Source organism: Colossoma macropomum, unplaced genomic scaffold (assembly GCF_904425465.1).
Source record: "Colossoma macropomum unplaced genomic scaffold, Colossoma_macropomum, whole genome shotgun sequence".
In the NCBI taxonomy this organism is placed as follows: domain Eukaryota; kingdom Metazoa; phylum Chordata; class Actinopteri; order Characiformes; family Serrasalmidae; genus Colossoma; species Colossoma macropomum.
This window is the reverse complement of record NW_023494795.1, coordinates 10142835-10160229: the sequence shown is the minus strand read 5'-3', so window position 1 is coordinate 10160229 and position 17395 is coordinate 10142835. Positions and strand designations below refer to the sequence as shown.

The following is a 17395-nucleotide window of genomic DNA, read 5'->3' as shown; positions in this document are numbered from 1 at the left end:
ATTTATGTAAGTCTATCTATCTGTCTGTATGTCTGTATGTCTGTCTGTCTGTCTGTCTATTATCTATCTACCTATCTGTCTGTCTGTCTGTCTATCTGTCAGCTATCTATCTATCTATCTATCTATCTGTCTATCTGTCTATCTATCTATCTATCTGTCTATCTGTCTATCTATCTATCTATCTATCTATCTATCTATCTATCTATCTATCTATCTATCTCTCTTTTCAAAACTGGACAAAAATGATAAAGATGTAGAGAAAGATGTAGAGAAGTGTGTAGAGAAGTGTGTAGAGAAGTGTGTAGAGAAGGGTGTAGAGAAGTGTGTAGAGAAGGGTGTAGAGAAGTGTGTAGAGAAGTGTGTAGAGAAGGGTGTAGAGAAGTGTGTAGAGAAGTGTGTAGAGAAGTGTGTAGAGAAGTGTGTAGAGAAGTGTGTAGAGAAGGGTGTAGAGAAGTGTGTAGAGAAGTGTGTAGAGAAGTGTGTAGAGAAGGGTGTAGAGAAGGGTGTAGAGAAGTGTGTAGAGAAGGGTGTAGAGAAAGATGTAGAGAAGGGTGTAGAGAAAGTAGGACTCTTAACAACCGTGCAAGACCTGGTTTATCTGTCACCATCAGATAAACAGCACCTAAAGCTCTGAGAGAGAGAGGAGAAAATTAAGCTCCACTCTTCTTTGAGATCTGAAAATCCACAGGTGTCCATCCTTCCACTGTGAAAAGACGACTCGACAATACGAGTCTGAAAGGATGTGTAGCTATTAAGAAGCCATTAATGAGAAAAAGAAATAGACCGAATGGGAGAACATTTGCAAAGACCTAAACATCACTGAATGAGTTTGAGATTACTTGGATTTGCTTGGAGAAGCAGAAAATACAGAAATTGCCAATCAACTTCTAAGATTGAACTTTGGAGGTGTGGAAAAATATCCCTGCAGATTTTTTTTTGACTGAAAGTGAGTCTCCTGAAAAGAATGGAAGCTGTAATAAAGGCAAAGTGTGGACACAAATACTGAAAATTGGATTTTAAATTTCATTGTTGAGGCTTCTGTGTATTTTTCTTTTTAAATATATTTGTTCCACTTTATTATGTGACGCTAAAAATGAATAACTTGTAGTTAATGACAGTTTTGGAAATCAAATAAATACAGGGTGGTCTCTGACTTTTGCACAGTACTGTACGTCTCTTATGTATTATTTATTTATTAGTATCTGTGTTTATTAAGTATTTTCTAAGTCTAACTCTAAACCTAATCCTGGTCTTGGCTTCAACAAAGTGTTTTTCATTGTCAGTTTTGAAAGCAGTGAAACACAGAGCTCCTAGAAAATGTATGAACACACACACACTGTCTGAACTCAGACAGATACTGACTGTGACTCATCCTCTGTGCCTCAGAGTCCACCCAGACGGTGCAGGCTCTGCAGTACCCCAATTCAGATGTGCCAGTCAGTGCCAACAAAGAGGTGGAGATAAGGAGCCTGAAGAGTGAAATAGACATCTTGAAAAAGCAGATAGCAGGTAACAGATTCACACAGACAGGTGATTCAGTTCAGTCTCTGCAGTAGTTGCCTCTTTATTAGGTACACCTACCTTGTATCTGCACTTGCTGGCCATTTTACGAGGCAGTTGCTTTAGCCTTTTTGACTGACCGTAGTCTGTAGACTGTATCTGTTGCTGCACAGTTTGTCAGCCGCCCTCTACCTCGTCTTTCAATAGACTGGGACCACCATGGCACCACTGCAGTGGCACTGACACTAACACATCTGGCGTAGCAGTGCTGCTGGAGCTTTTACTTGCCTCAGTGTCTCTGCTGAGTTGAGAATAGTACAGCGATCAAAAAATATCCAGCCTCCTTTGGACCTGTGGTCAGAAACTGACCACGGATGAAGGGCTAGAGTATGTCAGGGCACAGTACTGCAGACGCCAGCTTTCTGACTCATTAAACACCCGATTCAACTCATCAGCTAATTGGAAAGTTTCTTGATTCAGATTGTTAGAAGAGGGGAAACACTGAACTCTGCAGAGCTGTGGTCTGGAAGGAACCTAGTTTGACATGCTTGGGCTAAAGGATGACTAAACCTGGGGTTACACTACACAACCTTTACCCCGATTTTAGCCCCGATTCTCAGTCTGGCTGAGTCTATGCTAGTTGGCTCTAGTCTGCAGATTTCTGGGTCAGTCAGAGTCGACAGTTGGCGAGAGAATCGAGTCACTTGTGAGGAAGCAGACTCAGATTTTTGCCCTTCCAATCGGAGTTTATTAAACATGTTTGATTTTTTTTGACCTGACTCTGAACGTAATCTTGTGTAAATTGGTCAGCGACTCAATCTGAACGGATTCCTGCAACAGCCAATGAGAACTGAGAGCGTGAAAGAAGACAATACAGCAAGTAAACAAAGAACAATAGTCAAAAGTCACTCACGTGTGGAGCGAAGCTTTTTAATCAGCTGAGTTTAAGGCAGAATCGGGTTTATGTACATTTAAAACTCTAAAAATACCAAACTGATCACAATGTTAAATCCATGAGTCTCACTTAAACATGTTTACCTGCTGCTTCTTTACTGTTGTCAGCGCAAATGGCAGAGAAAACAGCAGAAGCAGCTCCACGTTTGTTTATTTTGGTCTCCTAGTAACATGAGAACATGAGAGTTTGCATGAGAAAAATCTGCAAAAACCAGTCAGATGCTGTGAGATGGCCAGTCTTTTGTAATCTGTTCAGATTTACAAGTTGTGTAGTGAACCCAACACTTAACACAAACTGTGCATAGAAGGAGATTATCTTTTGTCTCTAATTGTACACCTGCAAGGTTTACCAAGAAGGATCTGTATAAAAAAGTGGCCAATGACATTAAATCAGTGACGTTTCTAAAGACTACCAAGTGATAATTTGTCTTATCTCAGATTCTGGTCAGCTGGAACAGCAGCTGGAGGAAGCCAGCATTGCACGTCGGGATCTAGAAGACTCCTCCAAGGTCATCAAGTCTCTGGAAAAGCAGCTAAAGAGCGTCATGCAAGAGAAAGATGACATGCATAAGGTGAGAAATCTGTCTCTGCGTGGTTCTGTCACTCTTAAAAAGATGGTGCTTCAGGGTTTTTTTAGTGAAGAAAATGGTTCTATAGAGAACCATGAACACTCAAAGAACCCTTTGCATGATTAAAATGTTCTTTGCATCGTGCAGGCGTTCTTCAGACCGATGGAGAATGTGCTATAGACAGTTCTGTATAGAACCTTTTTGAAAATGGTTGTATGTAGCACCCAAAAGAGTTCTTCTATTACTATGGTAACAACAGAAGAACTCTTTTGGGTTCTATATAGAACCCTCTATAGCATATTCATGCACACTTTCCATCAATCCAAAGAACACTTTTGTAATGCAAAGAACCCTTTAATCATGCAGAGGGTTCTGTGAGTGTTCATGGTTCTATATAGAACCATTTTCTTGACTGAAGAACCCTTGAAGCACCATCTTTTTTTGTGTATAATGCAGACCACTAGCATGGCTGACCGCCAAACCCCAAAATGTTTCTGAATCACCATCACATCTTGTGATTTCATTCACCGTATCATTTCCCAAGATTTCTATGCAGGTATGTGGTTTTAATGTGATATTTTGTGCGTTTAGGTTGTAGATTCATGCTGTAATCACAACTTATAAGTGGGCTAAAGCTCTGTTCTCTGTGCTTTTCTGTATTTGACTCAAAAAAAATCATTTGGCCACCTAGCGTGTCTACATATTCTTAAATGGTAAACATTGCATTTGGATTTATTTTGATCATAACAGCCTCTGGTAATGTATTATGGGCTATTTATATTCCATTTAAGCAATGGAACACAAGAGGGAGTGTGTTATCCTGAAATAACATCACGGCTGTGATTTGGTCGCCGTAGATCATCACAGCCGTGATGTTATTCGCGATAACACACTCCTCGAGTGTTTTATTGATTTTATACAACAGTTAAATAAATAAAGTAATAAATAAATAAATTGGGTCATGAACGCGGCATTTAATGTGTTTTAATGTTCGCAGTTCCTTCACCAAATTATAGTTCCTTAACAAGCAGCTTGTTGCTACATCAGAGTAACGAGCTCTGCTCACTCGCTGCACAGCCAGCAGTTCGTTCTCCAGCTCCTTACACTAAATTCCCAAACTGTCATCACCACTGAGCAGCTTTTCAGTCGGCAGCTGTGGCAAAAGAACAGCTAAACAACCTGGAATCAGCCAGAAATTAACCGAACACCATTTGCCAAACATGTAGTCTGATCTTCAGAGTCTGACCAACTTGGACTGAGCCATAAAACTGCCGCAATATCAAGTTCAGCTCAGTTTTGTCAATTTTTTGTATTGGGTTCATTTCTGGCTGATTCCAGGTTGTTTAGGTGTTCTTCTGTCACAGCTGCTGACTGAAAAGCTGCTCAGTGGTGATGACAGTTTGGGAATTTAGTGTAGTCTCATCTTCAGAGTCTGACCAAATCGGTCAGCAACGGCGTCTCAGCGGAGTGATACGGTATTTGTGAAAAAAAACGTGCTGTTATGGAGAAATAACAGCACAGTTAGAACGCTTCTCAACCAATCAGCTTGCATGGCCGGAACTAAATGTTGTGTAAAGGTATATATTGGAGCAATTTACTGATTCGGAAACACTAACAGCCATGTCCAGTTGTTATAACGGGCCTGTTAGATAGTTAGCAAAGCCTTCAAGTGGTCTGTCCTAAAAGGAATAGGTGCTTTCTTGTCTTACCTGTTAGATTGACTCTCCTCAGCTGTTAGCATGGCCTCTGCTGCTGTTAGAAAACCTCTCCCTCAGTTGTGGTACCTACTGATAGGTAATGATAAGGTTGGAGGGACGAACCTTATCGAACCGTTTTGTTGCTGGAAAGCTAGAAATCTCTTCCTTAGATGAACATGATGACACATGCTATAGTTAATAATATGCCTTTTCTAGCCTTAATAGCATTTATCTCTGTTACTTTAAAGGCTGTTTACAGAGGAACAGTCCTGTTTGTCTATTTTTGGTGTCAGTTGGTGCTGCATCGTGCCAGAGGTTTGAGAAAAAAACATGTTTTTACCATCAAAGCCATTTCAGAGAACAAAGCGAGAAAAAAAAAAACATGGCAGAGAGTCTTTGGGCGTGATTCAGAAATGAGAGAGGACTCGGCTCCCAAAAATCACTGCGGCCGCTTGACGTTCCCAGTCTGTACACTCCTATTCACTAGCTCGACCCTTTCAAACTCCTAAACAGAATCAGTTCATAAACAGTCTATCCACAATCATCCACTAACTCCTTCCCTTCAGACTCTCAAGCATGAATACAGAACTAGCCACAGCAGTTGATGGAGCAGGGTGTATATTGTTTGACATGACAGAGTTGCAGAATATAAAACATTTGATTCTGAAAAGGCCATAAAAACATTATAAACAAATATTTAACCAAAGTTCTCTGGGAAGGTGACAGAAGAGAGGCGATGACACAAACAGACAGCTAGGTGAAGGCATGAGGGGAAGCACACACTGGAGTCTATGAGATCAGCTTCAAAATGAAAAAGAATTTACAGTTTATTTCTGGCTTTACTTAGATGAGACAAACACATTGTTATCAAGCAAATACCTTTTCCAGTAGCATTGGTACACCGATCAGGCAAAACATTCTGACCACCTCCTTGTTTCTACGCTCACTGTCCATTTTATCAGCTCCACTTTGTAGTTCTACAGTTACAGACTGTAGTCCATCTGTTTCTCTGCATACTTTGTTAGCCACCTTTTACCCTGTTCTTCAGTGGTCAGGACCCCCATGGACCCTCACAGAGCAGGTACTATTTGGGTGGTGGATCATTCTCAGCACTGCAGTAACACTGATGTGGTGGTGGTGTGTTAGTGTGTGTTGCGCTGGTCTGAGTGGATCAGACACAGCAGTGCTGCTGGAGTTTTTAAACACTGTGTCCACTCACTGTCCACTCTATCAGACACCCCTACCTTGTCAGTCCACCTTGTAGTCCTTCATCAGTGGTCACAGGACGCTGCCCACAGGACGCTGTTGGCTGGATATTTTTGGTTGGTGGACTATTCTCAGTCCAGCAGTGACACTGAGGTGTTTGAAAACTCCAGCAGCACTGCTGTGTCTGATCCACTCGTACCAGCGCAACACACACTACCACACCACCACCACGTCAGTGTTACTGCAGTGCTGAGAATGATCCACCACCTCTGTGAGGGTCCATGGGGGTCCTGACCACTGAAGAACAGGGTAAAAGGTGGCTAACAAAGTATGCAGAGAAACAGATGGACTACAGTCTGTAACTGTAGAACTACAAAGTGCACCTATATAGTAAGTGGAGCTGATAAAATGGACAATGAGCGTAGAAACAAGGAGGTGGTCATAATGTTATGCCTGATTGGTGTAAATCTGTCAGCAATGCCAACTCACTTATTAGTTATTGACAGTTACAGGCAGCCCACCTTCAGCTCAGCTTTGCCCCTTTCTAGGGGTAGGGTGTCCCAATTTTTGTTGAGATAGAGGGGTAGGGCGAAGTGTCAGGGCTACATGGCCCTCCAAACGGAGGTTTTTTTTTAAAATTATGATAACCTTTGTTTTATCATAATGTTGTTTCATGTATTATGGTCTTTTTCTTCATAACAAGCATAAAATTGCAATTACTATGCTAATGTCTCAGTAGCTAGGTAGCTAAATTTCCCGTTCCACCTTAAATAGTCCAGCAGTATTGATGCCTGAAGACCCATAGTGTTACTGCTGCTCCATTTAAGGTGGAACGGGCAAATTTGAAAGAGAAGCTGGCGAAAAAAAAAAAAAAGACTTCAGCTTTATATCAGCAAAGAGTTAGTGGTGGGTGATAATGAATCATTTTCACATCCCCCCTCTTTGAAAGCATATGATGCCCTAAATGTAACTAAAGCCCAGCAGGGAGGAGCTGAACTTTACCCTCCTCTGCTATCACTGCAGACTGGCAGGGTCGCCTACAGAGCAGCACTAGTAGCTGTTAATGGAGTGATGTCCTTTTTTTATTTGAGGGTCCCATTTCATAGAGGAAGATTTCAACCACTACCCCTTGCGACTCAGTTCCGAGGGGCAAGGTGACACTCAGAAACAAGGGGTAGGGGTAAAAATAAGAAATGGGATTGGGCCCAAAACTACAATGTCGACTGCAAAACGAAAACGAAATAAAATGATTCAGAAAAAAAGTTTTTTTTTTTGTTTCTCATTCAGAAAAAAGCTGAGCTCAGTCTACTGTTGTGATAATTCTGTCTTTATCAAATACCTGCTCTCCCCGCATCTATCCTAATACCAAACACTAAAACTGAAATGAAATAAAAACCAATCTAAACTTTTTACTTCTCAAAATATAAAAATCTAGGTTAAAACTATTAGTGCGCCTTTAGGATTAACTGAAAATAAACTGCAATTAAAACCAGAATGTCTCTGTGCTTCTCCAGGGGCTGCTGGAAGCGGAGGAGAAGATGAAGGCTCAGGGGAAAGACCTAAAGGAGGCGCACAGTCAGAGGAAGATGGCCATGAAGGAGTTCTCTGAGCTGAGCGAGCGTCTCACCGAGCAGCGCTCGCACAGTCAGCGGCTGGCCCGTCAGCTGCGTGACAAGGAGGAGGAGATGGAGGGCCTGGCTCAGAAGGTGGAGAGCCTGCGACTGGAGGTGCGCAAAGCCGAGAGAGCACGCAAAGAGGTAGGAGAGTCTCTCCTGTGGTTTAAGGCTAATGGGCTAAAGAGCTTAGCCTCATTTAACCTCTCTGAAACTCACAAGCTTATTTGATACGTCTGGTTTGCTGTTGTTTCTCTGTTCTGTGTGTAGCTTGGGTGCCAGGTCTCACGACTCTCTTGTGAGAGTTTGAAGTTTCATTGCGCTCACCTGGTTCTCTCCCAGGGTACAAGGTTCTCGTGTGTTCCTCCTATTTTAGGATCAATGTTCAATTTCCTTTTTCTTTTTTCATTATCAAAAAACTGCTGCGCGAAGCTAGCCAGCTAACAGCTACTAGGTCAGTAGAGGGTAACTCTCTACTGTAGGGTACTGTTCATAAGGCTACATAAGCTTGTCATGACCACTGACATAACCCTACATACATGCTTATTCCGAGGCATCATTTGCTGTAAAGGTTACATTTGCCAGTTTTGATCAATGTTAGCTAAGGTAGCCTTTATAACAGATGATGCCTATTGGAATAAACCTTTATAAACATTTATGTAGGTTACATTTGGCAGTTTAATCAATGTTAGCTAAGGTAGCCTTTATAACAGATGACGCCTATTGGAATAAACCTTTATAAACATTTATTTAGGTTACATTTGCTAGTTTTGATCAATGTTAGCTAAGGTAGCCTTTATAAAAGATGACGCCTATTGGAATAAACCTTTATAAACATTTATTTAGGTTACATTTGCTAGTTTTGATCAATGTTAGCTAAGGTAGCCTGTATAACAGATGACGCCTATTGGAATAAATGTTTATAAACATTTATGTAGGTTACATTTGCCAGTTTTGATCAATGTTAGCTAAGGTAGTCTTTATAACAGATGACGCTTATTGGAATAAACGTTTATAAACATATATGTAGGTAACATTTGCCAGTTTTGATCAATGTTAGCTAAGGTAGCCTTTATAACAGATGACGCCTATTGGAATAAACCTTTATAAACATTTATTTAGGTTACATTTGCTAGTTTTGATCAATGTTAGCTAAGGTAGCCTGTATAACAGATGACGCTTATTGGAATAAATGTTTATAAACATTTATGTAGGTTACATTTGCCAGTTTTGATCAATGTTAGCTAAGGTAGTCTTTATAACAGATGACGCTTATTGGAATAAACGTTTATAAACATATATGTAGGTTACATTTGCCAGTTTTGATCAATGTTAGCTAAGGTAGCCTTTATAACAGATGACGCCTATTGGAATAGACGTTTATAAACATTTATATAGGTAACATTTGCCAGTTTTGATCAATGTTAGCTAAGGTAGCCTTTATAACAGATGACGCCTATTGGAATAAACGTTTATAAATATTTATGTAGGGTTATGTCAGTGATCATGCCTAACTTATGTAGGTGTCATGTAGCCTTATGAACAGTACCATACAGTAAATTGTTACCAAAACTACTTCAGGTTCATTGTTCAGTGTCATTAAACGAGGCTGATCATTGGTTGTTTTATCTTTTCTTCTGAAAGCTTTAGCATCTTTAGGGTCTTTGTTTGGCTAGAAGTGGCCACACCCCTCCTGGGGGTGCATCCCTTAACAGACACATCATTTAAGAACCTTTAAAACTAACTGAAATAACATACACGCTGAATGAGAATGAGAATCTCCTCAGCAATTTACATGGATATGGAAGCATATATAAGGTTAATGGCAACAGATACGAATGCCTTGATTTCAGTTGTCTTGCAGATGTTTTAAAGTTTGTATTTTTCTTTTAGCTCCTTAAGGAGTGAATTAGACTTCGTTCTGCTTGTGTTCTCAGCTGGAAGCGCAGGCAGAGGAACAGACAGCCGAGGCTCAGAAAGAGAGAAAGCTACGAGAGAGAAACGAGCAGTACAGCAGACAGTTGGAGGAGGAACTGGAGGGCGTGAAGGTGGGGATGAGGCTTGAACTATAGCTGTATAAACACCTACTCAGTCATTCCAACACTCATTTTCACAGAAGCTTTGCTTTATTTTTTTCCCCCAAACTCTTTGTATACAGTAGATATGGAGTACATAGTGGATTGCCGTTACAGTGAAATATGAAATAGTTCTGTGAGTGTTATTCATACCAAATATTAATATAAAGTTTGAAATATCAGTCACATCTGAATCTCTCTCTAATGTCGATATTTTTTCAAGCAGTTATCTGCTGATGCCAGTTTGATTCCAGTATAATAACAATTATAATATTTTTTATTTATAAAGCACTTTTCATGCCAGTGGCAGCTCAGAGTGCTTTACAGACAGGTGATAAAACAGTCATTAGTATTTATTTAGAATCAGAAGAAAATGAAAAAGATCAAATTTGAAGATAAAAACCATGAGACGCAGAGTTTAAATTAAATGCTAAGTTAAAGAGATGTGTTTTTAGATGCTTCTTAAAAGTGAGCACTGAACTTGACTGTCTAACAAAAGGTGGAGTTGAGCTCCACAGTTTAGAAGCAGAATAACTGAAAGAGTCTCTCCATGTTTTCTGTATTTTACAGAAGATGTTCAGAAGGTCAGTATCTACAGATCTTAGGTTAAGTGCCAGAACATAAACAGACAGACCCACTGTGATGTAGGCGGAGCTTTACCGTCATATAGAGCTTTAAAAACTAGTAGCAGAACTTTAAATCTATCCTGAACGATACAGACAGTCAGTGCAGCTCTTTACAACAGGACTGATCTGATTTCTCTGTGTTGTTTTTGTTAGGATGCTGACACTTTTTGTACGAGTTGTAAGGGACGTATTGTTTTCTTAGGAAGTCCAGTAAGAATCATCATTACAGTGATCAACTCAGGTGTAACAAATGCATGAACAAGTTTCTCTGCGTCGCTCTGAGAGAGAAAAGGCTGAACTTTAGTGAGATTTAGTGAAGATCACACCCAGGTTTCCTACTTCAGCTTTGGTATATGGAGTTACAGAACCAAGTCTCTCATAAATTGTTTTTCTCTGAGTTTCTGTACCAACGATCAGTATTTCAGTTTTTTCATGATTTATTGTAGAACATTTTGTGACATCCACTGAGAAATATCTGACACACAGTTAGTAAGCCTGTCTACAGAGCCTTGACCTTCAGAAGGAATAGAAATGTATAGCTGGGTGTCGTCAGCATAGCTATGAAAATTTGTACTATGCTTACCATCTTGCATCCTTTGTTAGAAATGTTTTAGACCAAACTCTTATCTTTAAACTACAGTAATGTTTGAGCTGTCAGACCGTGTATTTAACCATTTCAGGTAATATCTGTCTATGAGTTAGCATTTACAGATGTTAAACACTTCAGACAGCTTGGTTGAATTCCCCTTTAATGCATCCCTTAAAGTTAGTGCAGCCCTAACAGTGTTTTTGTCCCTCCTGTAGCAGTTGAAGCAGACTGGGCCGCTTCATGCAACTGTGGGCTTAGATCAGCAGCAGGAGGTGGTGCGGCTGCGGGCGGAGCTGGAGAAGAAGAGCGTGCAGCATGAGGAGGAGCTGTGTCGCAGGGAGACGCTCCATGGCACCGAGCTGAAGAGCCTCCGGAAGGAGCTCCGCGACGCCGAAGCCCAGCACCTCACCCTGCAGAAAGAAATCCTCATGCTTAAAGACAAGCTGGAGAAGGCTCGCCGAGAAAGGTACGAGGGCGGTCGTTCGTTTTTGAATGACCATTCAACGACTATGTTACTCAGCCTGTTATTGTGGCTGCCGTGTGGTTTCAGAAGAAAGTAATGAGAGGTGCATCTTAGGCTCGTGGTTATATTTTGGTTTTTCATCTGAATTTACATGCCCAAATCGTAAGGCAAATTGGTCAGTAACAGCATGAAATAAATGTAAATGTTTGGGGTTTTTTTTGTTTTTTTCAGATTAACAGAACATGTGTTTTATGATCACACATATTGCTATATGCTTACAATTTACTGCTGAAAGCCAAAAAACTTAGACGCTCTTTGAATTTTATAAAAATAATTTTTACAGAGCAGATCACTGAAGAGACGCCATCTGAGATCCACTTTATAACTCAGATTTGTAGAAAAAATGGGTCGACTTTCAGTAGAAAGTTCAGCTTCTTTTATTATAAGGGTTTAAAATTACATCACCCATCTATTTGACTGGAATGAAGACAGTTACAGCTCTCATACGACACCCATCTTTTGAATGTAGCTTATGAAATGTGAAAGTTATGAAGTAAAGAATATGACGAAGTGCGTTTTGGAACCACTGGTGGTTCCAAGGGTTAAAAAAGGTTAACTAAGATAACTTGCCACTAGATTAATTTATCTAAAGGTGATCTTATAAAGCATCCCATAGTTATATGTGTCAGTCTTCAAAGCGGGAAGTGATGTAGGATCAGTTAGTTAGTATAGTCCTTTTAGCGTCACTCTGTATGAGCTGTGTAAATAGCTGTTTTTCAAGTGCAATATATCTGTAAACGCTAGGGACACAAAAATGGAAGTTTCTGTCGAATGACCCATAAGCTTGATTTATTTATTTATTTGTTTGTTTGTTTAGGTCAAACTTCAGTGCTACCCTTCAAGTTCACACTGTTAGTGCCTCAACACTAGACCTGTGGGTCTCTGTTGTGTATATTTTTCACGTTCTTTGAAAGTGGGACATACTAATTGGGCAGTATTATCTCTTTACTATCCTGTGGCCTGTGTTGAACGTGTTGATGTTGATGAAAGTGTTTTTTGTGTGCACTTTAGCCAAAGTGAGCGTGAGGAGTTTGAGGCCGAGTGCAAGCAGAAGTATGAGCGGGAACGGGTGCTTCTGACAGAGGACAACAAGAAACTCACCAGTGAGCTGGAGAAGGTGAGCTACATGCATCTAGGCCCATAGGCAACATAACAACCAACCTGTGCAGGCGTTGTATGACGTGAGAGTAACAACCATCTTAAACCTGAATTTTGTCCGTACTTTTTGTCTGTTTGCCAGTCCCACCTGGATTTTCTGGGGTTTTTGTGATTCTTGTGGGCTAAAATGCTTGATTTTGCAGCAGCTTTTCTCAGTGTTTGCATAGTGGGGAATTCACTCCATCGTAGCCTTACAGCTTATTAATGCCCTGACAAATTCCAGTGTTTTAACAGTAAAAGGAATAAAACATTACATGAACACATTATTTTAGATTATTTATCAAACTGTTTAAAATTGAATTAGTCCTCTCTAGTCCTGTCTGTTCTCTTTCCCAGCTAGGCAGTAATTGGCTTGGTTGCATCGTCATGGGGTTACTTGACACTGTCCAGCAGCACAGCTGTGTCTGATCCACTCAGACCAGCGCAACACACACTAACACACCACCACCACGTCACTGTTACTGCAGTGCTGAGAATGATCCAACACCCAAATAGTACCTACTCTGTGAGGGTCCTGACCACTGAAGAACAGGGTAAAAGGGGGCTAACAAAGTATGCAGAGAAACAGATGGACTACAGTCTGTAACTGTAGAACTACAAAGTGCACCTATATAGTAAGTGGAGCTGATAAAATGAACAGTGAGCGTAGAAACAAGGAGGTGGTCATAATGTTATGCCTGATCGGTGTATGATGCCTCTGCGTTATCTATGGCTTCCAGGTACGTAGCACAAAGAATTGTAAAACTTAAATAAAGCAATGATAGGACAAAATTGAGAGCCCTTGCAAATATTACGAGGGTCAGTCAAATTTGTGTGAATTTGTGATTGCAAATTCCTGGAGGGACTAATATGTTTAGGCAACGGTACATCATTCCGTGTTAGAAAGCAAACCTGTTTGAGATTTAATAACCACTTAACACAGTCTGAGGCTGCAGTGTGATAGTTTAGGCATGTTGTTTACATAATGCTCATTTTTCTTCCATTACTGGCTACATAAGCCTTGTAGCTGCAGTGCAAAACTAAAGAAGCAAATTTTGGACAGCAAACACAGGCAAGAACTCACATGTGCATGCAGTTACTCTTAATTCTAGTGAGCATGTTCCTGTGTCAATAACTGTTTGCTTGATAATGAGTACAAACATACAGGTATATCTGCTTCCACTGTATCCTTGTTTTCAGTTCCCCTTTTCTGGTATTTTCTCTACAAGTCTCACATTCTTTTGCATTCTTTCAGAGTTATCATAACCCCACATGCACAGAGATATGGTCCTGCCTGTTGGATCACCCCCTGTTTGCCTTGGATAGAGGAAAAAGGGAGGGAAGGAGTTTGTAGCTCCCAAGTCAAATAACTCTGCTGGGGGCTTTGCACATGCTGAATATAAAAGCGCTGTTGGTTTAGTGTGGGATGCTTATTAAAAATCATGCATTTCATAAAAATAAAGTCCAGAACCAGCCGTTTTTTTTCCCCTGGGCCATCAGGCTGCTGAACAGCCAGTAGTGCTGGTGTATCGATCTGTAGGCCTGTCACTACAACTCTGAGTATTATCATGATGATCTCCATGGACAATCTACACCTCATCCACATCAACAGACCTACTCTGATCTTACTGCACATTAAATCTAGCCAACCCACCACGATCAGGCATAACATTCTGACCACCACCTTGTTTCTACGCTCATTGTCCATTTTATCAGCTCCACTTACTATATAGGTGCACTTTGTAGTTCTACAGTTACAGACTGTAGTCCATCTGTTTCTCTGCATACTTTGTTAGCCACCTTTTACCCTGTTCTTCAGTGGTCAGGACCCCCATGGACCCTCACAAAGCAGGTGAAAAAAATTGATAACACCACGGCTGTGATGATCTACGGCGACCAAATCACAGCCGTGATGTTATTTTGCGATAACACACTCCCTCTCGTGTTCTGTTGCTTAAGAAAACTCCCCTTTGTGACATATCTTGAAGGTGGGAGGAACCTTTAAAGACTACAACTGCTTTTTTTTCTGTTTTTAAATGTTTTTTTTTTGTTTCTGTGAGCTGGAGAAATGAGAAGAAAATCAGATAGCTAATGCTACACTAACTGCTAGGAAGCTATTGCAGCCATGTAACTATAGAAACTGTATGCAGTCACTTTTACAGTGGAGAGAATGGATTACCTGAATGACAGAAATGACTTAGATGAGGAGGATGACAAGCTAAAAGCTAATGTTAGCGAGGTACCTGGCTATCTAGAAAACCTGCCTCAGTTTGACTCCATTTCTCTGGCTGAAAGGGTAAAATCCTCCTCTATTTTGTGCTGAATAAAGACTGAATCACTGTTTTCTACTTTAAGGTTTCCCTACGACTGGGGTAGGAGGTACACTAATGCTAGCCTGGTTGATTTTATAAACAGTCAGGATTAGCTGACACCACAGAGATTCTCAATGTTTGTGTGATGTATTCACGTAATGTCTGCAGGATATTACTGTGAGAGAAGACTGATGAATGAAAATATCACTGTATCACTGTCAGAAGAAAACCTTGTATCTCCATTTTTGACATTTTTCAGTTTTTAACATAATTTGAAAATGCTTGTTAGTCTTTACATTGTGTGTAAATTTCACGATGAATGGACTTAAAGAAACGACCCAAAATCACTTGGAAGAAAGTCTGGTTCCATTGACTTGCATTAAAAGTAAAGTAGGTTTTTTCCTTCTCCTGTAAAGTTACCATTTTGGAAATACAAGGTTTTCTTTCCGACAACAGCGACATGTAAACGATTCAAATTTGTGAGTTTTATTGAAATAATGTCAAATATCAAACGCTTTAAGCCAGAATGCCCCTTCAGAAGTGTTAATGTGTTAATATTATCCTCTTATTTCTCTAAATGTTGGCTTAGCGTGATGAATTCTGAAAATTATGGCATGATCTATTTCTATATATACATCTTATATTAATGGCTGATTTTCTCTCTCCATGTCTTCTTGCTACCTGTATTTGTAGCCATTTGCTCTTTCACTCACTCCTCTCTCCATCCTCATGTTTTTTCTCTCTCTCTCTCTCTCTCTCTCTCTCTTTGCTGTCCTCTTATTTCAGCTCTCACTCCTGTTCTATATATTCTGTGCATCAGCTCTTATTTTCTTCTCCTTTCTTTCCATCATCCTATCCTTTCTTCTGCTTATCAGCTTCTTTCCTTCATGTTGCCGTTCTTCCATGATGTCTTCTCCTCCCAGCTTTCCTAATTCCGACTCCTTCTTCTCTCTCTGGTTCTAGCTGAGCTCCCTGTTTGAGAAGATGAGCAGTAGCCACAGGCAGCTGGAGGAGGAGATGAGGGAGCTGGCTGATAAGAAGGAGAGTGTGGCCCACTGGGAGGCCCAGATCACGGAGATCATTCAGTGGTAAGTGGAGCCCCCTACCTGCAGCTGCCCTGTATTACACACATGCTGAAGATCACACAGCAGGTCTCCAACCATCCTCCTGAAGGTCTGCCTAGCAGAGGGTTTCATCAGTATCTCACACTGCTGATCTGACTAATCAAAAGCCTGAGTTGGGTCAGGTGTGGTGTATAAGGATTAGATGTGGGAATCTCTGGGCACCTCACAATTCAGCTTGATTTTTGATTGAGGGTGCCAAGACTTATTATTAATTATTAAACAGTTCTCAGAGCACCTTAATGCATCTCGATTTTTTTTTTTATTTCTGTAGATCACATTGTGATTCTTCCCCTCTATTTCTCATTAACAAGTAGTGGTAGCTTAGTTGAATTTGCTGTTGCTAACTTTTATTAGTGCAGGTTTTCTGTGTTATATTATGCTTTACCTTGCCTTACCTAGACTGGTTTTGATACTAGTTATAGCAGTTTGAGGCTAAATGTGGACATTTCAAGCTTGTAACAATGTTCATATCTATATTTTTACTTTATATGTTGCACAGAAATCTGTAGATAGTTCAGTAAATGCTTAAACTTCAAGCCTAACTCTTAATATTACTGAATTAGCCTGTTAACAGTTTGCCAAGCTGGTTGTTAAAGGTGCATTCTTCCTTAGAATCATATTCACTACGGTTTCGCTCTTTTTATTTTTATATGCATAAAAATTCAGACCCGTTTGTGATTGCAAATGTGCATTAGTGAAATAACGTGTTTCTTTCCTCCTCAAAGTCGGGCTGTTCCAAAGTGTTCTACTTTATAAAGTGTGGTGTGAGTTTATTTTGCAGTAGGGAGATCCAGATCACCTATTAAAGTCTGATTATGGTGTTTTGTGAATAGATTCAGAATATTTCAAGACAGAATTGTGATGCAGCTAAAATGTTTTGTTTTTCCTACCCCAAATTAGAATTGGAGCTAATACCTGCAAAAAAGTAGCTCTATAGGGGGACTTTGGTGACCACTACTCTGTGCTGTTGGGGAGTAATCCATTAACTTGGAATCTTGTGTCTCCAAGCATCAGCCTGAATGTGGGCATTTTTTTACTTGATATTAATGCTCTGTATGAGCTAATCTCAGTTAGAGAACATGAGGAAATCTGACCCACTCTCAAAGCTACATGCCCAGCATTATATTTTGCTGGAACTGAAGGATGCGGACTGAGCTGTATGTGTTTTTTTGTTTGTTTGTCTGTCTCTTTGTTTATTTAGGGTAAGTGATGAGAAGGATGCCCGAGGCTACCTTCAAGCATTAGCCACCAAGATGACTGAGGAGCTGGAAGGACTGAGGAACACCAGCCTGGGAGCCAGAGGCACAGTGAGTCTCTCTCTCTCTCTCTCTCTCTCTCTCTCTCTCTCTCTCTCTCTCTCTCTCTCTCTCTCTCTCTCTCGAGCTTGCTCTCTCTTTTGTCTGTCATATATAGACATCTACTGTTTTAATTATAATTTGTTTGAAAATAAACTAAATTTACATAAATATG

The 17395-nt window shown here is 40.4% G+C and overlaps 1 protein-coding gene across 3 annotated transcripts in view; it reads left to right on the top strand.

Annotated features, from left to right (window-relative positions):
• Positions 1–17395, top strand: part of cdc42bpab (CDC42 binding protein kinase alpha (DMPK-like) b) — a 125489-nt gene that overhangs the window by 74877 nt on the left and 33217 nt on the right. For 2 of the 3 annotated variants that reach the window (XM_036581382.1, XM_036581383.1), the window contains exons 11-18: positions 1387–1509; positions 2893–3026; positions 7441–7683; positions 9477–9587; positions 11045–11295; positions 12364–12469; positions 15765–15889; positions 17127–17232. In XM_036581382.1, the coding sequence (XP_036437275.1) occupies positions 1387–1509; positions 2893–3026; positions 7441–7683; positions 9477–9587; positions 11045–11295; positions 12364–12469; positions 15765–15889; positions 17127–17232 (1199 nt within the window). The remainder of the gene's footprint in view (positions 1–1386; positions 1510–2892; positions 3027–7440; positions 7684–9476; positions 9588–11044; positions 11296–12363; positions 12470–15764; positions 15890–17126; positions 17233–17395) is intronic. The other variant, XM_036581384.1, reaches the window with a different exon arrangement.